This window comes from Hyaena hyaena, unplaced genomic scaffold (genome assembly GCF_003009895.1).
Source record: "Hyaena hyaena isolate Hyena2069 unplaced genomic scaffold, ASM300989v1 scaffold_38, whole genome shotgun sequence".
Lineage (NCBI taxonomy): Eukaryota > Metazoa > Chordata > Mammalia > Carnivora > Hyaenidae > Hyaena > Hyaena hyaena.
The window spans coordinates 3,851,117-3,876,945 of NW_024080670.1; the positions used below are offsets into that span (position 1 = coordinate 3,851,117).

Genomic DNA, 25,829 nt, shown 5'->3' on the forward strand with positions numbered 1-25,829 from the left:
AAATTTTGGTCTGATAAGTACTTGGAACTATTTATGTTCAACTATTGGTTTCGACTCAGGTCATGATCTCACAGTTCTTGAGATCAAGCCCTACTTCAGGCTCCTTGCTGACAGTGAAGGGCCTGCTTGGGATTTTCTCTTCCCCTCCCCTGCACACACACTCTCTCTCTCAAAATAAACTTTAAAAAAAGATTTTATTTTGGGTGGACACCTGGTGTCTCAGTCGGTTAAGTGTCTCACTCTTTTTAAAAAAAATTTTTTAATGTGTATTTCTTTTTGAGAGAGAGATAGAGACATCACAAGCAGGGGAGGGGCAGAGAGAGAGGGAGACACAGAATCCGAAGCGGCCTCCAGGCTCTGAGCTGTTAAGCATAGAGCCCGACACGCGGCTGAACTCACGAGTTGTGAGATCATGACCTGAGCTAAAGTCAAATGCCACCCAGGTGTCCCAACTGTCCCACTCTTGATTTTGACCTCGGTCATGATCTCAAGGTTCATGAGATGGAGTCCTATGTCAGGCTCTGTGCTGACAGTGCAAAGCCTGCTTGGGATTCTCTAGCTCCTTTGCTCTCTGTCCCTCCCCTGCTCACTCTCTCTCTCTCTCTCTCTTTCTCTCCCCCCCCCAAAATAATAATAATTAAAAAATAATAAATAAATAAATAAATAAATAAATAAATAAATAAATAAATTTAAGGAATCTCTATACCGTTTGTGGGGCTCAAGCCCACAACCCTGAGATCAAGAGTCATCACATGCTTTACTCAACTGAGCCAGTCAGGCACCCCTCCAGTTCTTTTTTTTAATGTTTAGTTTTGAGAGACAGAGCATGAGTGGGGGAGGGGCAGAGAGAGAGGGAGACACAGAATCTGAACCAGACTCTAGGCTCTGAGCTGTCAACACAGAGCCTGATGTGGGGCTGGAACTCATGAAGTGTTAAAATCATGACCTGACCCGAAGTCGGATGCTTAACCGACTAAGCCACCCAGGCGCCCGAGTCCACTTATTATATATAAAAGTGAGGACATACTACTCACGCTTATTTCACGGTTTGTGTTTGACGTATTTATTATTGTAGTTTACAAGCTCACTGATGACAAAGCTCATGTAAAATCTAGACGTGAAGATTATATCTGATTATATCCAGAGGGCTTAGCAAATAACAGAAGCCTGATAAATGTTTGTTGAATGTATGACAGCGAGAGTGAATTAGCAGGCTCTAATGTGATCCACACCAGGATCCGTGGGTATAAACATGATCACGTGCACACCATCTGCTGAGGTCATATACAATGTGGGCAACATGAGAGTTTGGAAGATGGTGACCAGCTCCCCTGTTCTCCCCACCCCCGCAGCCTGGTCACAGTGGTGAAGCCAAAGCAGTACTCCACCAGACGCTGGGCCTGGCCTGCAGGGGGAGATGCAAGGCGACACAGAGGGAACAAGACAGCCTACCTTCAAGGTGCTTACGATCTAGTTGGATACACAGGCAGGTGATTAGATCGCTAAATAGGTTGCCCCTTACCAAGTGCTCACCGTACTTCTGTCAACACCTACCGCACATTATTATGACTTGTCTTCTTTGCTTTTCAGTCAGATACATGTGGGTTACACTCCCAGCCCTGCCTTGGAGGCACTGGGCAAATCTCCTCTTCTCAGTGTCCTCATCTATGCCCAACATGGGGCTCAAACTTACAACCCCGAGATCAAGAGTCCCACCCTCTACTGACTGAGCCAGCCAGCCGCCCCCTCAGTGTCCTCATTCATAGAATGGGAATACAGTCATCATAGTCCCTGCCTCCTGGGGGGTGGGGTGGTAAGGACTCAAGGAGATGACGCATGTCAAGCTCTCAGCACAGGGCGGGGCATGTTGAAGGCCCTCAGCTGCTATAACCACTCAACTCCCAAGAGGATCGGCATGCAGCGGTTTCCATCACAGGACCCCCAGCGTTTGGCCAGCACTCAGAAGGTATCTGTGAAATAGCTGGAGACCAGCAGGCTTTGCGTCAGGACACCTGGACAGGGGAGGACCTTGTGGTGGGAAATGTGATTGGAAGGCCTGTGTGTGCTGGGCTGAGGAGTTTATCCTGGGGGCAGTGAAGAGCCATTGAGGGTTCTTAAGAAGGGCAGAAGCTGGGTGCTGTTGTTTGCATGTGGTGACTTCAGAGGACTTGAAGGACCTTCTTGGCACATGACAGCTTCCATTTCCTAAATATTTACTATGTGCTAACAATACATATGCGTAACGACCCCATGTGAGAGAGGTGTGTACTCTCCCCATTTTCCAGAGGCTCAAAGGGGTGGCAGGACTGCTGCAAGGGTGCAGTGCTGGTCCGTGGCAGGGCCGGGTCTGTCCTCGGAGCCTGTCCCCCCAAACATGGCTCGGAGACCAGCTGCGTGTGGCTTTTATCAGGCAGAGGGAAGGGGAGCTTTCCCTGAGCTATGAGAAGAGGACTCAAGACCTGTGCATCGCAGAACAAGTTCCACCACAGCCCAGATGTGACTTGAGGACACTCAGGTTTCCACTGTGAAGGGAGGTGGTTGTGGGGACCAAATGTGATCTTGCACATGGGGTTCTGTGCACAGGGCTTAGTGTCTGTGCTTTCCGCTATGAAGCAGCAAGCCCCGACCGTGTGCCACGCACTGTTCCCAGCAGTTAAGGTAAAGACAAGGTCCCTGCCCTCATGGGACAAAGAACTTGTAAATAAATGAACAAATACGGGGTGCCAGGGTGGCTTGGTGGGTTAAGCATCCAACTTTGGGTCAGGCTGTGATCTCACGGTTTGTGAGTTTGAGCCCCGCATGGGGCTTGCTGCTGTCAGTGCAGAGCCTGCTTTGGATCCTGTCCCCTTTCCCCCGCTCTCTCAAAATTTAAAAAAAAAAAAAATTTTTTTTTTTTTTTAAATGAGATCTTTTCAGAGTGGTAAGTGCCGGGAAGAAAGGGTGACATGGTGTGGCAGGGGGAGGGAATTTCTTCAAATGCGTGGTCAGGGAAGGCCTCTCTGAGGTGACATTTGAGCACAAATGGGAATGACAAGTAGTTGGCCATGTAATGACCTGGGGACAGGATGCTATTCCCAAAGATAGGAAGAAGGGGCAGCTGGGTGGCTGTCAGTTAGGTGTCCGACTTCAGCTCAGGTCATGATCACATGGTTCATGAGCTGGAGCCCTGCGTTGGGGCTCTGTCCCCAGAGCCTGCTTCAGATTCTTTGTCCCCCACCCCCACCCCTCCCCTGCTACCACTGTCTCTCAAAATAAACTTTAAAACAAAACAAACAACAACAACAGCAAAAAAACAGAGGGTCAACATAATTTATTGAGATGAAGAGTGAAGTTTCTAGGTAGAAGTTGGCAGAGCCTTACGGGCTGTGGTAAGAACTCAGTAAGTGGTATCTATTGCCAGTGTATAACTTTTTTCTAATCTTGAGTTGGTGGCAAAAACACGACCTAAGATCCGGAGACCAGACTTCATTCCCAGCTAATTGTGATGCCCAGTGCCCATCTCTTGAATGCTGTAAAGGCCCAGGGTCATTCAAGCACCAGGTGGCTTGAGCAGGTGAACTCCCCAGATGGGCAGAGAAGGCTGTCTGTGAGTTGGCCCCTTCTCCCCCTAACCTGGCTACTGCTGACTTGTACTGATCTGGGGGAAGGACCCTGGGAAGCCACGGGAACATGCCAGGTCTGGAAAGATGGCCTATGCTGCAAAGAAGGGTTAGATATGGAAAGCTCATCCTAATCCCCTCTTCTTTCTGCAGAAATTCAAAGAGTTCAGGACAAGTGTTTTCTCTTGGAAAAGGCCCTGGTTCCACAGTAGGCCTCCAGCCTCCCAGCTCCGTCAGTGGGAGCCCTGGACTGGGACGTGGGCAGCACAAGGAAGGCTGAGGCGCTGGAGTGGCCGTTGAGGGGAGGTTTTGGAGAGGTCCCCGGTTCCAGACCCAGCTCCACTCCTCCTGCCTCATTAGTAAAACGCAACCAATAGTATGCCTTTCTCTTTGGGTTATTGGGAGGCATCAGTGCAATAATGCATCTCAATTGCTTAGGCACAGAGTACGGCTGTAAATAAACTGTAGCCCTTATTACTAATAGGGAAACTGAGGCATAGGAAACCCAACCAAGAAAGACCGGTGGCCTGTGTTCTAGTTATTTCAGGCAATTCCTTGCCCATCTCTGGGCCACACAATAGGGAGCTGGCTCCCCAAAACAGTTTCTCATTCTAAATACCAAGACAGGGTCACTCACTCTTTGGGCGATGCTTTCATCCTGCCTGTCCCCACGCCTTGGCCCCGGCCTGAGGAAAATGCCTGCCTGCCACTCCAAAATGAACCTGCAGCCTCGGAGCTGCCTCCTCACCTGTGATCACAGTGAGGCTAATTGCCTTCTGCCCCCCTGGGGGCCTTTCTCTGGAGTTCTTCTTCTGAGCGTCACCTCGCAAAATCCCCACGGTGATCCTAGGAAGTGGGTGCAGTTTTCATTCCCTTTTGACTGATGATGAAATGAGAGAGGGGTTATGTCCCTCCTCTGGAAAATGATGGAGGAATTGGGAATTTGAATCTCAGTCTGTCTGACTTCAGGCCAAAGGAAACAGGACAAGTAGCTGAAATTCAGGCTGGAGGGCATGCCCGCCCTTGGTGATCGAAGGCCCAAGGCTGCTAGAGCCATGGGCAGAGCTGGGCAAAGGCAGGAAGAGGCGGACAGCTGGCCTGATGGCGGACTTTATTCGGACAGCAGAGACTCACCTGCTCCTTTTCAGGCCTTTGCAACTGGGTGTCGCCCTCACTGCTGGAGGGTGCCCAGCCTAGCCCCCCAAAAACCCCCGGTTGGCAGGGAGTGGTCCAGAACAGGGGCGGTGGACCTCAGACACCGACCCTTGCCCCACACCAGCCTGGATGACTGATTCTCGCTCACACGTGGTTCTCTTTGGGCAGCTCCTGGGTCCCTCCTGGCGTGGTCCTCAAGCCACTCAGCAGTGGTTACAGCAAATTATGACAAATGATGTCCAAGGCTCAGTGTTCAAAGGAACAAAGGTATGGCAAAAGAGTTTTCTGTCCCCAGGGGAAGCGGGGGTCGAGGGTAGGCAGCAGCTCAGGGCCTAGGCCAGGGCTCTGATGAGCACGGGGGGCTCTGTGATGCCCAGCTCCTCCCGCAGAGCCCTCAGGGGCTGCTCCCAGCGCTGCTCGTAGTACAGATTGAGGGTACATGGGGCTCTGCGCCCACTCTGAACTGCCCACGGGATCAGCTCCGAAACCAGCACCTGCAGGCTCCTGTGGGGCAGCAGAGGCAAGAGAAGACGTAAGGTCCCCAGGGCCGGGCACGCTATGTGCCCAGAAGCTGATGTGCATTTTCTCAGTTAATGCTCACAAACACCTGGACAAGAAGGTAGTTATTATCCTCATTAGCACATGAGGAAACAGAAACTCAGGAAGGCAAAATCTTGTGCCCAAAGCCACACATTTTGAACACACCAAAGCCCAGATTTAAATCAGGGGCCACCTAACTCCAGAAACTAACATTGGATCTGCCACCCCTTCCCCCCCGCCCACCCTCCCACCACCCCCACAACTCCATTGCTCTGACCCAACACTGAGGCCTGGCCCAAGAGACCCTAGGGTCCTGTGAAATACCCAGACTTCATTCGTTGCCCTGGAGATCCTACGCCAGGTCAGTTTCACCTTCTCCCCCCATTCCTTCTACCCTGGCTTCCCAGAGAACCCTGGGGCTGTGCAGGAAGGCTGCATGCTTGTCCCATTTCCTGGAGCCCTGGCTCCTCTGAGCTCTCCCCTGTACCCCTTGTCACTTGAGAACTTACTGGGCGCGGAGTCGGATTGGTCCAAAGAGAGCACCCAGGAGGCACATGGGTAGGCCGGTCTGGACAGCCTCAAACCACTTCACCACGATCTCCCCTGGACGGCAGGGCAAGGAATGGGGTGGGAGGTGAGAAGGGCGCAGGAGGAGAGGCCACGGTGCTCATGGCAGGGCACAGCAAAGCATCTGCTCCTCTTTAATCTCTACTGGGCTTAGCTGTGCCTGCTCCTGGTCCCTGCTGGGCCTTGGAGCACCTGGCTTGGGGCGAAGTAAAGGGCCTGGGAAAGAGCAGAAGAAGATAAGGACTGGAAAGGAAGCTTGGGGTCCATGTGCAGAGGACTCCAAAAGGCAGGGTGAGAAAGTCCATGGGGGGTCCTCTCAGGTCTTAGGGAGTTGCAGAGGGTTTTAGAGCAGGGAGCCTGGATGCCTGGACAGGCAGTGGCTCACACATGCTGCCAAGATGTTTGGAAAGCAGGAAAACAAGGCTGAGCTGGCTAACTGGTGGGTGACAGACCCAGGTGGCCAGACTGGCTGGAACCCCCCAGCCCACCCCCTATCGCCACACTCAGGGCAGCTGGGGGGAGCACTCACCCAGCACCCCACCCCCCATTGCCACAATGAGGGCAGCTGGGGGGAGCACTCACCCAGCACCCCACCCCCAATTGCCATGCTCAGGGCAGCTAAGGGGGAGCACTCACCCAGCACCCCACCCCCCATGGCCATGCTCAGGGCAGCTGGGGGGAGCACTCACCCAGCATGTTGGTGGGCATCCCCAGCAGGGTGTGGAGCACGTCGTGTACCTCCCGGTACCGCTGTATCACGTATGCAAGCTCCTCATCGTCCACGAACCGGGTGGGTGCTCGGGTGTCTGGGGAGACCCTCTGACAACCATGAGCCTCCCCTAGATCTCTTCCCAACTGTCCCCAAGGCCTAACTGGCCAGCCTCTCGCTGACTGTGAGCCACTCCCACCAAATTCATATCCACCAAAATCTCTGAAGACTGTGTCTTTTCTTTCTTTTTAGAAACATTTTTTTAACGTATGTTTATTTTTGAGAGAGAGACAGTGTGAGCCAGGGAGAGAGAGAGAGAGGGAGACACAGAATCCAAAACAGACTCCAGGCTCCAAGCTGTCAGCACAGAGCCCAACGCGGGGCTCAAACTCACAAACTGTGAGATCATAACCTGAGCCGAAATTGGACACTTAACTGACTGAGCTCCTCAGGCGCCCCCTCTGAGGACTGTTTCTGTCCATACCTGCCGACAGGAGAGTCTGTGGGCAGGGGATATAGTGGCACTGACACCCCATGACCTACCCCAACTCACAAATAATGTCCTAGCCTGTTGGAATTTATGGCAAAGAAGGTCCGTGGGGGTCGGGGGAAGTGGTAGTTGTTAAGGAGATGGAGTTTCAGTTTTACAAGATGTATAAGCGCTGGAGGTTGGTTTCACAACAGGAATATATTTAACACGAACTCTCCACATAGAAATGGTTAAGATGGCAACTTTTTTTTTTTTTTTTTTTTTAAGTAAACTCTACCCCAACATAGGGCTCGAACTCACAACCCTGAGATCAAGAATCACATGTTCTTCCGACTGAGCCAGCCAGGCACCCCTGAGATAGCAACTCTTATGTTATCTTACCTTGTTTCTAAACCACAATTAGAAATAAAATAGGAAAACCAGCTTCTAAGACCCCAGATCCTTTTTTTCTTTTTTTTTTTTTAAAGGTTTTATTTTTTCAAGTAATCTCTATCCCCAACATGGGGCTTGAACTCACAACCCCAAGATCAAGAGTCCCGCACTTCTCTGACCAAGCCAGCCAAGTGTCTTGGCCCTGATCCTTCACATAAGCTGCTCCCAGCCTAGGGTGCTCTGCACCCCCCAAACCCTCGGCTTCACCTTGGCAATTTATTTCTGTCTCTCCTTTATGACTTGCCTTGTGTTCCTGCTGCAGGGACGTTGTCTGTGACCTTTGACCGATCAGGTCCATGTTATGGTCTCTTGCAGCGGCCTGTACCTTCTTGTACTGTGACATACAGTGAGCATGCCTGTCTTCTAGCCCTGGACTCTCCAGGTACAGGAGCCACTTACTGCATGTGGCCAGCAAGCCTTGAAATGTGCCACGGTGTGCATAAAATACACACTGACTTTTGGAGACTTGGTAGGAAAAGAACAATGTAAAATCTAAGACGTAGTATTTTAGGTCCCTTAGGTTAAATATACAGTAAGATGCTATTAAGGTTAATTCCACTTGTTTCTTTCTGCTTTTACTGAAGTACCTGCCAGCACATTTGAAGCCTCCCATCGGCTTGTGTTTCACAGCACAGGGCCGCCGGCTGGTTTGCTCACTGTTGTATCATGGGGGCCTGGGCGAATAAAGTCTCATGAATCCATGAGTAAAAAGCCAGCCCCAAGCAATTTTCTGACCCCAGGTAGTGATGACAGCTGTTATCTTCTTATCCACCCACCGCCTCTCGAGTCCTCAGCAGCACCCATGCAGAAAGGGAACAGCGAGGTGCTCCTGTCCTGAAAGCACGGTCTCAGCCTGTTCAGAGGGCAAAGGATTTGATGTCTTCATAGCTTTGGGCTGCTGGCTGAGTGCCGTGGTCTGCATCTGTGATCTCACTGGGTCCCAGGCCCTAATTTCTTCTCCTCCTTCTTTTCTTTTGAATGTTTTACTTCTTTTTGAGAGAGCGCGAGAGGAGGAGGGACAGAGAGAGGGACAGGATCTGAAGCGGGCTCTGTGCTGACAGCAGTGAGCCCAATGTGGGGGCTAAGCTCACAAACTGCAAGATCATGACCTGAGCTGGACTCCGATACTTAATCGAATGAGCCACCGAGGTGCCCCTCCTAATTTCTTCCACATGCCATGTGAAGCTGAAGGTGATCATGGTGACAACTATATTTATCGATTCCAAAGCCAGTGGCCTCAACATCCATTATTTATACGCCATGTTAAGTGCCCTGGCAGATAAACATTAGGTTCCCTTACCTCCGATAAGTACTATGAGGTTCAGGGAGGTCAAATGATTTGCTCAGGGCCATAAATAGGAAGAGAGGTTAAGATCCTAACTTAGGCTACTCTTAACTCCAGAGCCCATGCTCAAAATCTTGATACCACAAGATGACCATACTCCCTACCACTGTCAGCCTCAGGGAGGGTGGCCTCACCTTGAACTTTGATATAAATCTCTGCTGGGACAAAGGTATTCCTTCACATTCTGTGGGCTGCTGGTTTCAGTGCCCTAGAAGTGTCAATCTCTAGGGCTGTTATCACAACTAGGGCTGAGCCTGGGCAGGGTGCCCAGGGAGGCCTGGCAGTCCCATCCCCTCCACAGCAACAAGATGAAAGGCGGTCCCTCCCTGGGTGGCACTTGGGGGAGGCCACCCTGGTGGGTTTTCCATTGATGAAACAACTTGCTTCCTGGTGAAATCTGAGGAGACGGTAGAAAGTGGGGCAGGGGCAAGTGTCAGGAGAGCATGGGGAGCAGGTGGTTTTCTCAGGGATGATAATCTTCTAGAGTAATAGGTTCTCAACTGTCCACAGGGGATATTTGCAATGTCTGGAGACATTGGTGGTTGTCATAACTTAATGGAAGTGCTGCTGGCATCTATGCGTAGAGGCCAGGGATCCTGTTAAACATCCTTGAACACACAGGGCAGCCACTACAAAGAATTAACTGGCCCCCAAAGTCCGTAGTGCCGAGGTTCAGAAGCCTAGGTCTAGAGCAACCTGGAGGGCCACTCAACAGGGGTGCCTTGATGGAACTTGTGGATTTGGGGAAGGAAGGGTTGACACAGGGAAGGTGGCCCAGCTGTATCCTAAGGCCCTTTTATAATTCAGGCCATAGGGTGCCTAGGTGGCTCAGCTGGTTGAGCATCAGTCTCTTGGTTTTGGCTCAGGTTGTGACCTCACGGCTCGTGGGATCGAGCCCCACGTTGGGATTCCCTCCCTCCCTCTCTCTCGTGCTCTCTCTCAAAATAAACATGGAAAAAAAAATAAATAGGGTCATGTTACTACCCTACTTGAAACCCTCCATGTCTTCCCATTGTTGCCATTATAAAATACGGACTTCTTCCCATGGCTGGCACAGCCTGACCTGCCACCCACTGGGTGCCCCGCCTACTCCTCTGTGTGGCCACCTTGGTCAGTTTTCCTGTCCTTAGATACACAGGGCCTTGCGCTCACCAGGCCCCCTGCTCCTCCTCCTCTTCTGAGTCTCCTCATGGGGGCGTCCAACCCCACCTCCGCGTCCTCCGTGCTGGCCGTTGTTCTCATAGCACCAGCTGCGAGAGTGGAGGCTCTTTGCCAGTTTCAGTCTCTGTATCTCAATTACTGAGAACAGTGTTGGACGTTCTAAGTAGTCAATAAATATTTGACCTGAATTTTTTACATGAAATTTTTTCTTCTCTTGCTTTATTGTGTTCTTCCCGAAACCAGACTATTAGCAAAGTCCAAGAGCAGGAATTTGTCTGTTTAGTTCATCAGCATACCCTCAGCACCTAGAACCATGGATGGCACAGAGAAGATGCTGAACAAATGAACGGGTTCCTCAGTAGCCGGGACTCTCCCCACTGGCTCCTGTCCTCCCTGCCTGGGGCAGAGAGTGTCACAACTTGTCATACCCTAGGGAAAGCACCCGCTCTATCACTGGGGGGACATAGTACAGCAGTTGAGAGCATGATCTGGGAGTGCCTGGCTGGCTCAGTTGGTACAGCATGCGACTTTTGATCTAGGGGTGGGGAGTTCAAGCCCCACAGTGGGTGAAGAGATTTACTTAAGATCAAGGAAGGAAGGAAGGAAGGAAGGGAGGGAGGAAGGGAGGAAGGGAGGAAGGGAGGAAGGGAGGAAGGGGTCTGATCTAAGCATGAATGCTGCCTCCACTTATACTGGCTGTATGGAATCAAGTTGCTTCCGTGCTCTGAGCCTCAGTTTCTTCATCTCCTAAAGGGGGTAATAATAGGACATACCTGACAAGACACACCTGGGAGGGGGGCGCCTGGGTGGCTTAGTCGGTTAAGCGTCCGACTTTCGCTTAGGTCATGATCTCACGGTTCGTGGGTTGGAGTCCCGCGTTGGGCTCTGTGCTGACTGCCAGCTCGGAGCCTGGAGCCTGTTTCAGTCTGTGACTCCCTCTCTCTCTGACCCTCCCCTGCTCACACTGTCTCTCTCACTCTCTCTCTCTCTCCTAGAAATAAATAAAAAATATTAAAAAAAAAAAAAGACACACCCGGGAGGGCTCGGCAAAGCCAGGTATGAGCCTGGCACCTGACATTCAGTAAGAGAGCTCTGTTTTGTTTTATCCTAGTAAGACGCTACTAAACACTGGCCAGTATTCTCCCTTGGAGTTCTGGGCCCATTTGGCTGTCCCATAGAAAATGACAAAGCCTTGGCACAAGGGACAAAAAGCACACCTGCCCATGGCGGCCATTCAGGACTCCTCCATCCTCAGGACATCACTCCCGTGCCCTTCTCTGCCCTTCCTGGTGATTGCCAAATGCACAGAAGCTGGAAACTCACATTCACATCCAGGAAACGGAGATACTCTTGGCCAAGGGAGCCCTCAGGCAGACTACGGAGCTTGTCCAGGTCAAGGGTGGACAATAAGATCCGCGGACGCTCCCTGCAAGGCAGAAGGCAGGGGTTAGGTATTAGAAGGGCAGTAGTAAAGGGAGGTGAGAGGTCCAGCGAGAGCAAGAGCGTGAGAAGTGAAGGGGGAGATGGGGCCACAAATCCTACTGCAGCCCCTGTGTCTGGCCAGGACAATGGCAAGTGCCGAGGAGACTATGACAAGCTATGGCCACATTCCTGCCCATAGGGGCACAGTCTAGGGGGCAGGTCTCAGATGTGATCAGGGTGCTCACAACGGGTATTGCAGGGGTGGGGGGTTAGAGCTAGCCTGTTATGGGAGCTTAGGGAAGGCAATGGGCTGTGGCTGGAACTGGGCGGAGGCCACTACACTGCACTACCCACAGGTCATCACAGTGTGTTATGTGAATGGCGCCCATAGAGTTGGGTAGTGCCCAACCTGTGCAGCCATCCATGGCCAGGGCATCAAGAAGAGCTCCCCAGAGGAACACAATGTGGCCCCAGAGAGATCAGGATCCCCAGAGAACCCCCAGGCAGAGTTGGGACCTACTGTAGGATCTGGGCACCCTCTGGATCCCTCTTCATCTGGTCCCTGAGCACCTTCAGGGCAAGGAGTCCTGTGGTCTCCCCTAGAACTGCGACCATGTCTAAAAGGAAAGAAATGGGGACAAATGGAGGACATGATCTTAGGTAAGTTACCAGACCTGGTCCGAGCCTGTCTCCTACATGATAAACTGAAATACAATCTGCCTCTTAGGTATGAGGATTCATGTTAAACATTTAGCAAAACACCTTGCAGACTGTAAGCGCAAAATACATGTATCTACAGTTACTATCATTGTCATTAATCTAATGGGGTGAGGTGGCTCTGGTTAGCACAGTGCTCTAAAGAATTTACAAATCACTTTTACACCCATTATTACAACAGAATATCATGAGTCCATTGATAGGTGCAAGCTTTGACATCAGAGTGCTAGGTCTGGGTTCAGTTGCAATCTCACTATTTAGGTTAACTTGTGCTAACTGCTTCCAACCCTCAGGGTCCTAATTTATAAAATGTGGAGAATACCTCTTACAGGGTTAATGTGAAAAATCAACAACACCGTGTACATAGAACACTTACTGCAGTGAGCAACCAGAAGAACGTTTATTTATTTTTGAGAGACAGAGCAGGAGCAGGGGAGGGAGATGCAGAATCGGAAGCAGGCTCCAGGCTCTGAGCTGTCAGCACACAGCCCGAGGTGGGGCTTGAACCCACAAATTGCGAGATCATGACCTGAGCCAAAGTCAGATGCCCAGCCCACTGAGCCACCCGGGCGCCCCAGTGAGCAACCAGAATAAACATTCCATGAGCAGTTAGCATTATCATTTGTATTAGTAGGAGTAATAGTACTTTCCAGAATACTTAGAATCCTGAGAGGGATGAGAAAAGTACTGTAGAACCCTAAGATGTTTACATCCAGCAAACACTGGGCATTTGTTATGCCAAGGCACAATCTAAAATACTGCTGAAGGGGGCGCCTGGGTGGCTTAGTCGGTTAAGCGTCCGACTTTCGCTTAGGTCATGATCTCGCGGTAGTGGGTTCGAGCCCCGCGTCGGGCTCTGTGCTGACTGCCAGCTCAGAGCCTGGAGCTTATTTCGCAGTCTGTGTCTCCCTCTCTCTGACCCTCCCCTCTTACCCTATCTCTCTCTCTCTCTCCTAGAAATAAATAAAAATATAAAAAAAATAAAATAAAATACTGCTGAGGGGTGCCTGGCTGGCTCAGTCCATTGAGGTATGATTCTTGATCTCTGGGTCTAGCGTTCGAGTCCCACGTTGGGTGTAGCGATTACTTAAAAAATCTGCTGATACAGTGCAGTAGGGCAGTCATGGTCTCTGACCTCATAAAGTTTAATTTGTAGTGGGATGTTCTAATTTGATGCGTGTTATTATAACACACAGATCATCTATTTAGTGGAGAGGTTCTCAATGTGGCCGGATAACAGAATCTTCTGGGACTTAGTTTATTTAAACACGAAGGCCCTTCCCTCCCCTCCCTTCCCTTCCCTTCCCCTCCCTTCTCTTCCCCAGGGTTGGCCGATCCTGACTGAGATCAGGGTGGGACCCTGGCATCTGCATTTTCGTAAACCTTGCGGGTGATGATGGGGTGCAGCCAGGCTGGGGTACCCCGGCCTAGTTTATTCTCCAGTTACCCCTAGGCGACGGGTAGAGAGAGGTGGGCACCTGCCCAGGCTCTCCAGCCAAGGGCGCGCGCGGGCAGCCTTACCGTGGCGGTACGGGTTGTAGAGGGCCATTCCGGCGGAGCCCGCGGCCAGCAGCATCTTCTGCAGGGGGGAGGTGGGGATGTGCTCCGGGTAGAGCAGGCCCGCGCCATGGCGCGCGCCTCGGAGCGGCACGTCTACGGGTCAAAAAAAGCGCCGAGGTCAGAGAAGCCCGGCGCCCCAGGCCTCCCCCTCGCCTCCGCCACTTGCCTGCAGCCGGCCCCCGGCGGCCGAGGGGCGGGCGGAGAGGGCGCAGGGCAGCTCGCAGCAGCGTCGCCATGGCAGCGGGCACCCGTGAGCAGGGCCCGGCGGAAGCCGGAAACCTCTCCCGCCGCGGAGCGCTCCTGAAAGGCCTCTGGAAGAGAAGACTCGTAGCACGGCCAGGAAAGGGCCCTGTCGCTAAGTATCAGAAGACCCAGGCGGCCTGTCCACTACCTATTTTTACCGGAACAAAACTCTCCCCGTTTCTCCCCGCTACCAGAAAGCTTTCCCAAGCCAGTCCCGCTTGCCTGGAGTTAGCGCCGGACCCTACTTCCCTCCCCACATCGCGTTTCCCCCGAGGCCAATAAGAAACGAACCACTTCCGGCTGCGAAACATGGCGGCGGCCAGGGTCAGGACCATATTTGGGAGTGGGACAGGACTGCACTTCCGTTGAGGGGCCGCGCTTCCACTAGCCGGTGCCGCGGGCTGTGGGGCATGGGGTCCCGCCGCCTGGCGCTGGCGCGGCTGCACGGGCTCTTCGCCGTCTACAAGCCCCCGGGGCTGACATGGAAGCACCTGCGGGACACCGTGGAGCTGCAGCTTCTGAAGGGTGAGTGCCTCGAACCGAACCCACAACCCCGCTCCCGTTCTCCCGGGAATTCATCTCCGCTTCTCATCCTTCCGGCAAAATAAAGTCACGTGACTCAGTTCCCCGGGCCGATCGCTTTCCAAACCGTCTGTTCTGTACACTCCGTTACTCCTCGTTTTCCCCCGCGTTCAGATGGGTAAACAGATTCAGTAATGTCAGTTGTCATAAGTAGTAGTCGATACGTAGTAGTATCAGAATTTGAACTCGTTTGTTTCTTTTCTTTTTAATTTTTTTCTTTACATTTATTTTTGAGAGATAGAGACAGAGCACAAGTGGGGCAGGAGCAGAGAGAGAGGGAGACACAGAATCCGAAGCAGGCTCCAGGCCCTGCGCGGTCAGCACAGAGCCCGTCCCGGGGCTCGAACTCACAAACCATGATATCATGACCTGAGCCGAAGTCAGACACTTAACCGACTGGGCCACCCAGGGGCCCCAGAGCTCGTCTGTTTCTTAACTGCTGCTGCTTGCTACATCATGGGCTTTCTCTTCTGCATCTCCTCGTCCCACTTTACCCACGTGTTCAGAGAAAATTGACCTGATACTCTTTACCTTTGTGTACTTAGGTCTCAATGCTGGGCAGGCTCCTGCCCCCGAACAGCGTGTTCGTTTCCTCCTGGGCCCCGTGGAAGGCAGTGAAGAGAAAGCGCTTACCCTCACAGCCACCAGTGTGCCCGCTCTCGCCAACCATCCGCTGGGTAAGGTGCCTTCAGGCCAGGGCCTGGGTGTCACTTTCTAGGAAACCTCCGCCAGAGTCCATGTCCCAGTCAGTGCCCAGATTTCTGTCCCAGATCCTTGAAGGGCCACAGTGGGGATGGTGTACTTGACCAGGGATTCACCAGTTTTTCTGGAAAGGGCCAGATGGTAAATATCTTAGGCTTTGCAGGCTCACCTCTGCCATTGTAGTGCAAAAGAGCCTGTAGGCAGTATGCAAAGCAATGAGCCTGGCTGTCCAATGCCACTTTACTTATGAAAAGTGATGTTTGAGTTTCCTATAATTTTCCTATGTCACAAAATATTATTCTGTTGATTTTTTTGAGCCATGGAAAAAAAGAAATTTAACTCATGGGCTGTTGAAAAAACAAGTTTGAGGATATGGCCTGTGGACTGTGGTTTGCTGACCCCTTTTAACTATTCTGGGACTCCAGCTGGGAATTGAGACCCTCAGATAGAAGTCCTAAGGAGGCAGTTTTGGACTCTTGGGAAAGAGTGACTTTTTTTAGTTAACAGAGCTGCCCAAGAATGGAACTGGGTTTATTATGAGCTGCATGTCACTAGACAAGATTAGGAAGACTGAGGGGCTTGTCCAGAAGCCGCTAAGATCCCCTTGACAGTGACATTTAGTGACTCGAGAGTTTAACAATAGCAAGTACAATGTACTGAGAATCCCCTCTGTACTAGATACCGTGTTAAGCTTTTACCCAATACCGTCTCATAGAATCTTCACCACAATCCTGTGAGGTGGGTCCCCTTCTCATTTCTGAAATGAGGAACCTGAGGGTCAATGCTGACATTAAGTAACATAGCCTAGATTCAGTAGGCGCTTAACCATCCCATATCCTTCCCTTAGATACCTCTTGATTTGTAGAAGTGTATATGCTTCTTGCTCATTTCCTGCGTACAATATATTTTTTTCTTTAACGGCGTTGTTGAGATACAAAAAACCACATGTTTTAATGTATATGTTTTTGATGAGTCGTTCATTCTTTCACTAGGTGTTTCCTGAGCATCTAGTGAGTTCTGGACCCTGGGGGTAGAATTAGGAACCCAGACCCTGACTTCAGGAACTTACCACGTCCATTTTCTTGCTGGAGTGGTCAGGAGCCTCCTTTTGCAGCAGCTGATAAGGAAACTTGAGTCCCAGGGTTATGCGCAGTCTACTCAAAGCCTCTCACTGGGGGAATGATGATAAGCAGAGTAACAAGCCTTTTTCTGGGCCCAGGGAACTGAGGAAATGGTTCTAGGCCCCAGAGGCCATGGTGGGGAAGCCCGAGAGCCCACCCTGGTTTGGGCTCCATGAGGCTACATTCCAGGAATGAAGTCACCATGCAGGCCACAGTCATCCCAGAAGCTGGATTCATTGAGGAAAAGGACCTTGTTTGTTTTTTTCCAGTTTGCGGGCCAGCATTCACCAGCTTGAAGATTGGCGTCGGACACCGGCTAGATGCCCAGGCGTCTGGGGTGCTAGGTAGGTGGTGTGGTGATCCTGGGGATGCAATAATAAAGGCTTAGGGGAGCACTGGGGAGCTACCAGGAACCCAGTTTACTTCCAGCCTGACAGCCATTTCCCACCACTGCCCCCCTCCCCTGATTCCTGCCCCACCTCTGATCAGCTGCTAGAAGGGGGAACGGGGAGAGGTCACAGATCGCCCACCTTTATCAAGTGATTCCTGTATGTAACATGGGGTACAAAGCCCTTTGTGCATATGTATTTGAGACTACAACCTTATTAGGTAGATAATTTATAATTTATGACAAAAACAAGGCTCTAGGAGCTTAGGTGACTCAGTCTGGGTCATGTAGCTTTTAAATGCCCCGGGTCCAGGGAGGGAAAATGGTCATCACTTGTGTGTGGGCCAGGCGCGTGACTGGCCCCACTGGCCAGGGTCTGAATGTCGCTGGAGCTGGACACACAAAGCCCTGAGTCATGAGCCATCTGTGTCCCCCAGGGTCAGGCGGTGGCCACATCCTCCATGCACAGTGGTCACAGTCCCCTTATCTAACTTCCTGGGGCACAGCAGGCAGACATGATCTCATGCTCTCTCTCCAGGAGTGAATGAAGGGTCATTCTCTCCTTCAGCCGGAGGGAGAAACAGCCAGGAAAAGGCAGGGAGTGGCCACAGTGCCCCTCTTTTGGGCCCTTCCTTTGTGCTTATTTCTTCCTGTGCGTTGCCTCAGTCTTCATAACAGCTGCGGGGATCGGATGGCATTTTTCTCCCCAGTTGGCTGATGGGGAGCTTGAGGCCCGGGTCGGTTAAAGGACATGCTTAGAGCCATCCCAGATTCGAGTGCAGGTCTGCATGGCTGGGCCAGTGGCCTCTTACTTTGGAACAGATCAGAATCCCGTTGGTGAGCTTGCTAAGGATCCTAAGCTGCTCCCCTCCAGCAGTCAGAGTGGGCCCTGAAATCGGTATTTTCCTGTCTACGCAGAGGAGCTCACGTGTGCTGTCCTTGCCCCTCTGCTGGCTTTAGTAGCATGGGAGGTGGGAGTATTCTGGTGGTGGCTGTGGGGGTTGGGGGTCCCAGGGGAGGGGGAGGCAGGTGTGAGGTCAGCCTGGCTGTCTTTCAGTGCTTGCCGTGGGACACGGACGCAGTCTCCTCACCGACATGTACAATGGTCACCTCACCAAGGTATGGGGGTGCCGGGGACAGCTCCTTTGAAACCTCTGATCCTTTCCCTGGGGGTTATTGGTGGGAATCTGAAGCCGAGAGGATTCTGTGGGGAAAGGTCCCAGACATCAGCAAGCTTTGTTTTATGGCCGTGTGCTGGGGGAGACTAAGGATAACAGTAACGACTGCAGGCATTACCACGCGCGGGCTGCTCCGTGCCAGGCACTACATGTGGACTCCCATGGACTCCCTTGCAGATGCCTCACTGCGTCCCCAAAAAAGGGGATCTAGTGTTAGCCCACCTTAACAGATGAGAGAACTAAGGCACTGAGAGCGGGTGTCACTTGCCCAGGGGTCACGCAGCCCATAAGGAACAGCTGGGATTTGAACCTGGATCTGCCCGACACCAGAGCCCAATATGACACCACTCCATTCCGTCTTCAAGACTGAGAAGAGTCACTGTCACTGTCCGGGCATCAGGGAGTTTGTATCTGGGCTGGGGCCATGGAGTCTGGCACCATGAGTGGGGACAGAGGTGCCATGTTAGCCTACAGTTTTAGTGGGTAAGAGCACAGTTTTTGGAGCCTGGCTTCAGTTTAAGACTAGCTTCAGGGCACCTGGGTGGCTTAGTCAGTTAAGTGGCCAACTCTTGATTTCAGCCCAGGTCATGATCTCATGGTTTGTGAGTTGGAGCCCGTGTCCGGCTTTGTGCTGTAAAGCTGATAATGCAGAGTCTGCTTGGGATTCTCTCTCTCACTCTCTCTCTGTCCCTCCCCTACTCACACTCTCTCTATCTCAAAAATAAATAAAAAATATTAAAATAAGTAAATAAACAAAAATTAAAATTAAGAAAAACAAAACAGCTCTGCCACCTCCGGGTCCCTGGGTGGATTACATAATATCTGTGTGCCCCCACTTCCTCAATTCTAACGAGAGAATAGTGCCTCCTCTGTAAGGTTACTCTGAAGATTAAATTAGTAACTACACGCAGCGTACTTAGCAGTCACTGGCAAATGCTCAATAAATTATTGTCACTGTTGCCATCATTTCTTTGCCACAGAGGCAGTTAGCTGCAAAGACCATATTTGGAGGGGTGGGGAGAAGTCAGCTGGGTGCACTAGGAGGGGCCCAGAGGATAAGTTGTCAGGTTTGGCTGAAGAGGAGAGACATGCAGGCCCGGGGTGGTCACAGTAGAGCTGTCACTGTCCTTTGCAGGCAGGTGCTTGCTGTCATAGAATAGTCTGGTGCCTTTTCCGAGAGGGGCAGTGGAGTGGCTGGGGGGGGGGTTTCTCAGTGCCTGTGCTCCCAGAGGGGAGACCTGAGGACCCCCCACCTGCGACCTGTCTAGCAGGTTGGGGGTTTAAGCGGCAGGGCTCACTGCCTCCCTCAGTGCTGAGGGAGAGCAGGGACACTGACCGTATCTTCCCCTCCCCATCCCTGCAGGATTACACGGTGCGCGGCCTCCTGGGCAAAGCCACAGATGACTTCTGTGAGGACGGGCGGCTGGTGGAGAAGTCCACGTATGGTGAGAGCCCGCAGGAGCCCGGGGCAGAGGGGGGAGCGGCTGCAGCTGCCTCTGTGTTTCCTTTCCCTTGATTCCACACCCCCCTATGCAGGCCACGCAGCCTCCTTTGGTGACCCCAACACACTAAGTTCAGGCTGGCTGTTGCAGGGCTTTGGCCACATCATTCTGTCTGCTAGGAGCAAATGCCCTGTGCTCCCCCTTAGCCTCCCCACGGGGCCTAGATGTCACCTCCCCACCTGGCATAGATGTCACCTCCCCAGGGGAAGTTCCTCTAACCCCCAGATGAACTAGGTGGACTCTCAGAACAATAATCGACTAATGATTAGTAATTATTTAATATCTCTCTTCCCACTACACTGTCACCTGTGAGAATAGGGACTGTGTCATTCCACTCCTGGGGTTACACAGCGCAGAGCCTGGGACATGGGAGGTGCTTGTTGGTTGGATGCATGGATGAAAAGTAGGTGGGGGGATGGCTGGTTGGATGGGGGATGGATAGATGGATGGCTGGACAGCTCTTTCTTTCCTTCTTACCCTCCCTATGTTCTGACACTTTCCATAAGATCTATTTCATTGTCTTATTTAACAGATTTGAGCCCCAGCCAGGTGCCAGGCAGTGAGGTTGGAGAGGGGATGTATGATGAATCAGATGAGGTCTTCATCTCAGTGAACTCACAGTCTAGCAGGGAGAGCAAGCACACACCACCACATTGCCTGGAGAGGATTAGAAACGTGGCAGAGTAACACTGTACATTTGTACATGTGAGTGTGTGTCAGCGTACAAAACACATCTAAAGATAACTACCAACTTGACACTCGAGGAGGTAGGAAGGCAGAATTTGGAAGAGAGGGAAGATGTTTGTTAGTGCTAATCTAAAATTTTTTTTTAACGTTTATTTATTTTTGAGAGAGAGAGAGAGCGTGCACATAAGTGGAGTGAGGGGGAGGGAGGGACAGACGATCCAAAGAAGGTTCTGTGCTGACAGAGAGCCTGATGCAGGGCTCTAACTTGTGAACCATGAGATCATGACCTGAGCTGCCCAGGTGCCCTCTAATCTGAAATTCTTAAAGAAGAAGGGCACCTGGATGGCTCAGTTGGCGAAGTGTCCCACTCTGGTCATGATCTCATGGTTCATGAGATTGAGCCTTCCGTCAGGCTCTGTCTGGGACACTCTGATCCTGTGTTTTCATGCATGTGCTTTCTCTCTCTTTCTCAAAAAAATAAACTTAAAAAAATTAATGTAAATTTCTTAAAGAAGATTAAAAAATTTTTATAACATTTATTCATTTTTGAGAAAAAGAGCGCACGAGCAAGGGAGGGGCAGAGAGAGGAAGACAGAATCCGAAGCAGGCTCCAGGCTCAGCTGTCAGCACAGAGCCGAACATGGGACTTGAACTCACAGACTGCGAGATCATGACCTGAGCCAATGTTGGATTCTTATCCATCTGAGCCACCCAGGCGCCCTTTTTTTCTTTTTCATTCTTTCTTTTTTTTGTTTTTCAAGTGTCCCACTCTTGATTTCAGCTCAGGTCATGATCCCCGTATCATGGGATTGAGCCCTGTGTCAGGCTCTGTGCTGAGTGTGGAACCTCCTAAAGATTCTCTCTCTTTCTTTCTCCCCCCACTCCCCGTCTCCCCCCTTCCACCATCTCTCCCACTCCCCCCTCTCTCTCTCTCTTTATCAAAATGAAAAAAAAAAAAAAGTTAAAAACAAAGCAAATTAAATGCTGGTAAAGGGACCCAAGTACAGAGTGGCAGGAGCCAGGAGAAAGAAGTGACAGGCTCCAGGAGGCCTTCTTGGAGGAGGCTGCATTTGAGCTAGGCTGTAAATGAAGGGAGAGGAAGCAGTGGTGGGTGCATTTCAGGTGAGACAACAATGTGAATAAAGCCGGACAGAAGGGATAAGAGGCCTAGTCCCTTCCAAGCTGGCAGGCCTCTGGTCACCACACCTGTGCCCAGAGCTGTGGCCTTTGGAGTCAGAAGTTGGCACCTATCCAGTTGGGTACCAGGATCAGCCCTCTAGCAGTTCATGAGCGTCCCTGGACTTAGCACCTGCCTGCCCTTGTCACTCGGTGGGCCCAGCAGGCAGAGCCCCTCCCTCTTTCTGCCATCTGTTTCTGCATTTAGACAGATGGCTTTCTCCCTCCCAGGGTCCCTGGCGTAAGAAGCCCTAGATTGGGGCTCAGGGGACCTGGCTTAGAATATTGGATAAATCACATTATAGCTTTGAGCCTCATTTCCAGAAAAACTTTTTTTTAATGTTTATTTTTGAGAGACACAGAGAGAGAGAGAGTGAGAGAGCACAAGCAAGGAAGGGGCAGAGAGAGAGAGAGTGTGTGAACACGAGCAGGGGAGGGGAAGAGAAAGAGGGAGACACAGAATCTGAGGCAGGCTCCAGGCTCTGAGCTGTCAGCACAGAGCCTAATGCGGGGCTCGAACTCTTGAACCATGAATCATGACCTGAGCTGAAGTCGGATGCTTAGCTGACCGAACCACCCAGGTGCACCCAGAAGAAACTGTTTTTACTTTGGAGTCTATGAGCCCCTTGAAAATGTCCTCACAATGCTGAGTTCAGGTACAACTTTGTGAGAAGAGGGTTCTGGGCTTTCACAAGGTTCTCGAAGGACTCTCAACCCTCTACGTGGGAACCCTGGGACCAGAGGGTGCTCTGGGACCCCCTCCAGGTTCCAAGGACGGGGCCGGTTTGGGGGAAGGGAGTTTACCCATCCTCAGCAGGCACCTGTGTGCTGACCAGCCCCTGACTTTTCCAGACCATGTGACCAGAGAGAAGCTGGACCGAATCCTGGCCCTGATCCAAGGCTCCCATCAGAAGGCCCTGGTGATGTAAGTGGGGCCCAACCCCCACTTTCCTGAAAAGGGCCCTGGAGGAGGTGCTAGAAGAGCAAGGAGTGCCCACTGGGCTCCCTGTAGGCTCCGCCCACCCTGGGGCAGATTCCATGGATCTTTTTGGAGCCCGAAAGCAGACTTGAAGCAGCCCTTCCTTCCACGGCACGCAGGAGTGTTTCTTTGTGCCAGGCCAGCCCGTGGGGAGACCAGGGGGCACCAAGAGACCCTGGCTGGCCTAAGTGGGAGTATATGATTTGGTGGAGAGGAAAACCAGGAGCCCCCATCATATGACATAGAACCAGGGGGTGGGAGCAGGCAGCAGCGTGTGCATGACTGGAAGCTGTTGGGGGAGGGTCTGTGTAGAGGAGGGCGGAGCCTGTATTTAGAGATTGGAGGGGACACACAAGAAGGTGGCTAGAAGGGCAGGGAAGATGGAAAGCGACTGAAGAGCTTCAGGAAAGCTCTTTCACGAGACGGGGCAGGGCCAGAGGCGAACAGTCTGCCCAGCTCCCCACCCCACACTGGTCCCATCCTTATCCCCAGGTACTCCAACCTTGACCTACAGACCCAAGAGGCCTATGACATGGCCGTGAGAGGCTTGATCCGGCCCATGAACAAGTCCCCGATGCTGATAATTGGCATCCGATGCCTCCATTTTGCGCCTCCGGAATTCCTCTTAGGTAGGTTTGCCCCCAGAAGTTGGAGCAGTGAGATGGGGCTCCTGGGTTTGCAGGGGCCAGCACGCGGCAGCCCCGGTCTCTGCTGGCTAAGGCGCCAGGGCCCAGCTTCCTTCTCCGCGCTGGGCTGGACTTGGCCAGTCACACAGCACACAGATCAAATGCTGTCCTATCTGCTGCCGGGTCGCTCTTTAGAGCCAGACTTTAACAAGCAAGTTAGACTTAGCAGCTCGTTCCCAGATCGGTGCAGTGTTTCAGGTTGCAGTGGGCCGTGAGACAGCACCCTCCGCTCCCCAGGCCTCCCGGCTCAGCCCCTCCCTCCTCTCTCTTACTAGCCAGGGCTCCTTTCCTTTCCTGCGGACCAGGACTCCCCCAGGAGTCCTAAGGCTAAGCGCCTTAGGTAGATGGTCTCTTAGACTCCTCACAACCACCCATTTCATAGACGAGCATACCGAGTCTTAGGGCAGCGTTTCTGGAACATTAACCTGCCCCCAAATCACTGGGGAGGGGGGGGATGTCTTTTTTTTTTTTTTTTTTTTTTTTTTGAGAGAGAGAGCATGAGCCAGGGAGGAATAGAGAGCGGGGAGAGAGAATCTCAAGCAGGCTCCACGCTCAACTCCACATGGCTCCATCTCACTGGTGAGATCATGACCTGACCTGAATTGAAATCAAGAAATCAGGGGTCCAAGGCTCGATTGACTGAACCACTCAGGTGCCCCTCCACCCCTTTTTTAAGATTTATTTATTCATTTTGAGTGAGAGAGAGCTCTGGGGTGGGGGGGAGTCTTCTTTAAAGGCAGATTTTCTGACTCTGCAGATTTGGGTGGGGCCTAAGATTCTGCATCTCTAACAAGTTTTCGGGGCTGGCCCTTGGGCTACACTTGGAATGGCAGAGCCCTGGAGAGAGGAGATATTTCGCTAGGGTCGTCGCCCAGCCAGGAGGTATCACAGGGTGTGCATCCAGAGCCGCAGGCACCAGAGGCTGCGCTCCCAACCGCGGGCTCTGTTGTCTGTGTGCCCCTGTCAGAGGTGCGGTGCATGCACGAGACGCAGAAGCAGCTGCGGAAGCTGGTGCACGAGATCGGCCTGGAGCTGAAGACCACGGCCGTCTGCTCCCAAGTGCGGCGCACGCGTGACGGCTTCTTCACCCTGGACGACGCCCTCCTGAGGACCCGGTGGGACCTACACAGCATCCAGGACGCCATCCAGGCCGCCGCTCCCCGGGTGGCAGTGGAGCTGGAGAAGAGCTTGAGGCCGGGGTGCTCCCCAACCCTAGCCGGTCCTGGGGGACCGAGCTCTGCCTCAGGGCTGGAGAACGATGCTGGGCACTGAAGGGCCAGGCCACTGGTGGGGGATGGAGAGGATAAGCATCGTTGCTGAGCTGCAGCTGATAACTGTGCGGAACGCAAGAGTCGGCGGAAGCTTTTCAACATGTGACATGAAACTCCAAAGCTGTAAGAAAAAAGACCCACAGCCTTGAAACACTTGAAAAGGAAAAACTTCTTTACAGAGGAAAAGGTGATAAACAAATGACAGACCGTTTTTTAATTTAATGTTTTATTTATTTCTGAGAGAAAGAAAGACAGCGTGAGCAGGGGAGGGTCAGAGGGAGAGGGAGACACAGCATCTGAAACGGGCTCCAGGCTCTGAGCTGTCCGCACAGAGCCCGAACCCAGGAACTGCGAGATCATGACCTGAGCTGAAGTTGGACGCTTAACCGACTGAGCCATCCAGGCGCCCCAAGAAATGACAGACTGATAAAAATACTTGCAATATGTTTAAGAATGAATATCAATAATATATAAAGAGCTCTTATAAGAAAGAAAAAAGATGACAAGAAAATTGGGCAAATGGCATGAAGTGTGTATGTGTGTGTGTGTGTAAGTGTGTAAAGAAGTCCAAGTGGCCAGGAAACCAATAATGAAAGACCTACAGATGAAAAAGATATGACGTTTCCTTGCCTCTCAAAACCAGAAAAAGAGAATATCCAGTATTGGTGAGGTGAGAAAATGGGCCATCTGTGCTCTCGGTAGGAATGCACAACTGTGTAACCTTGTAGTAGTAACTTGCTAGTTATGTGTCAGCACTAAGAACACCCCTGCCCTGGGACTCTGTGGGTAATTTCAGGAACCTGCCTTCCTACACAGGTTGGGGAACATTGTAGGTACATAGACGGTCACAGCTGCGTTGTAAATAGTAGCAAATAGCAAGTGTCACCATCATCCGGGTAAGTGGACAAGGTGTATGCAGGGTTCTCTATTCTAGGGGCGCTGGGCTCAATCAGTAGAACAGGCAACTCTTGATCTCAGTGTTGTGAGTTCGAGCCCCACAATATAGAGATAAATTTAAAAAATAAAATTGGGGCGCCTGGGTGGCTCGTCCAGCTCTTGATCTCTGCTCAGGTCATGATCTCACGGTTTGTGAGTTCTAGCGCCGCGCTGGGCTCGTGCTGACAGCGTAGAGCTGCTTGGGATTCTCTCTCTGCCCCTCCCCCCACACGCACGCATGTGTGCATACTTACTCACGCTCCTGTGCTCTCTCCCTCAAAAAAGCTTATTTATTTTGAGGGAGAGAGAGAGGAAGAGAGGGAGTAAGAATCTCAAGCAAGTTCCACACTTTCAGCACAGAGCCCAATGTGGGGCTCGTTCTTATGAACTATGAGATCATGATCTGAGCTGAGATAAAGAGATGCCTAACCTGCTGAGCCACGCAGGCACCCCAAAAAATAAACTTAAATCAAATCTAAAAAGACTCTATTCTAATACCCTCAGGAAAATTATCAAAAACTGATTTTTGTAGCCACTTTTTCCTGCCAATTTGATTTTTCTCTAGGCTTTGGACACGATCCCATGTGGACAGGGTTTTTTTGTTTTTTGTTTTTTGTTTGTTCTGTTTTTTGGTCTGGCTGTCTTTTAACCTCTATCCATGTGGATATTTCCCACTCACAT

At 51.7% G+C, this 25,829-nt stretch overlaps 2 protein-coding genes across 4 annotated transcripts; one reads left to right on the forward strand and one right to left on the reverse strand.

Moving 5' to 3' along the window:
* Positions 1–3,293: 3,293 nt before the first annotated feature.
* COQ4 (coenzyme Q4) lies at positions 3,294–14,193 on the reverse strand. Of its 2 annotated transcripts, XM_039229470.1 has the most exons (7): positions 13,864–14,185; positions 13,659–13,790; positions 11,941–12,037; positions 11,322–11,424; positions 6,551–6,680; positions 5,804–5,897; positions 3,294–5,258 (listed from the first exon to the last, which is right to left on the reverse strand). In XM_039229470.1, exons 1-7 carry the CDS (start codon positions 13,931–13,933, stop codon positions 5,087–5,089), a joined length of 798 nt encoding a protein of 265 aa, XP_039085401.1. In that variant the 5' UTR covers positions 13,934–14,185; the 3' UTR covers positions 3,294–5,086. The 2 variants fall into 2 exon arrangements, with proteins under 2 accessions (XP_039085401.1, XP_039085402.1); XM_039229471.1 differs by lacking the exon at positions 3,294–5,258 and having other exon boundaries at positions 5,814–6,077; positions 13,864–14,193.
* Positions 14,194–14,228: 35 nt separating this feature from the next.
* On the forward strand, positions 14,229–24,423 carry TRUB2 (TruB pseudouridine synthase family member 2). Of its 2 annotated transcripts, none has more exons than XM_039229467.1 (8): positions 14,229–14,465; positions 15,068–15,199; positions 16,615–16,689; positions 17,791–17,852; positions 19,275–19,356; positions 22,129–22,201; positions 22,748–22,884; positions 23,909–24,423. In XM_039229467.1, the coding sequence occupies exons 1-8, from the start codon at positions 14,351–14,353 to the stop codon at positions 24,211–24,213; spliced, it is 981 nt and encodes a 326-aa protein (XP_039085398.1). In that variant the 5' UTR covers positions 14,229–14,350; the 3' UTR covers positions 24,214–24,423. The 2 variants fall into 2 exon arrangements, with proteins under 2 accessions (XP_039085398.1, XP_039085400.1); XM_039229469.1 differs by lacking the exon at positions 14,229–14,465 and adding an exon at positions 14,585–14,640.
* The last annotated feature ends 1,406 nt before the right edge of the window (positions 24,424–25,829 follow it).

What these genes read in the sequence shown, in the direction of transcription:
- COQ4 (XM_039229470.1), bottom strand. Translation starts at nt 13,933, where the DNA reads ATGGCGACGCTGCTGCGAGCTGCCCTGCGCCCTCTCCGCCCGCCCCTC. An exon ending in CCGCCGGGGGCCGGCTGCAG is followed by an intron (nt 13,791 to 13,863) that starts GCAAGTGGCGGA and finishes TTTGACCCGTAG; the next exon opens with ACGTGCCGCTCCGAGGCGCG. An exon ending in GATGCCCACCAACATGCTGG is followed by an intron (nt 5,898 to 6,550) that starts GTGAGTGCTCCC and finishes CCTGCCGTCCAG; the next exon opens with GGGAGATCGTGGTGAAGTGG.
- TRUB2 (XM_039229467.1), top strand. Translation starts at nt 14,351, where the DNA reads ATGGGGTCCCGCCGCCTGGCGCTGGCGCGGCTGCACGGGCTCTTCGCC. An exon ending in TCTCGCCAACCATCCGCTGG is followed by an intron (nt 15,200 to 16,614) that starts GTAAGGTGCCTT and finishes GTTTTTTTCCAG; the next exon opens with TTTGCGGGCCAGCATTCACC. An exon ending in CCAGGCGTCTGGGGTGCTAG is followed by an intron (nt 16,690 to 17,790) that starts GTAGGTGGTGTG and finishes GCTGTCTTTCAG; the next exon opens with TGCTTGCCGTGGGACACGGA.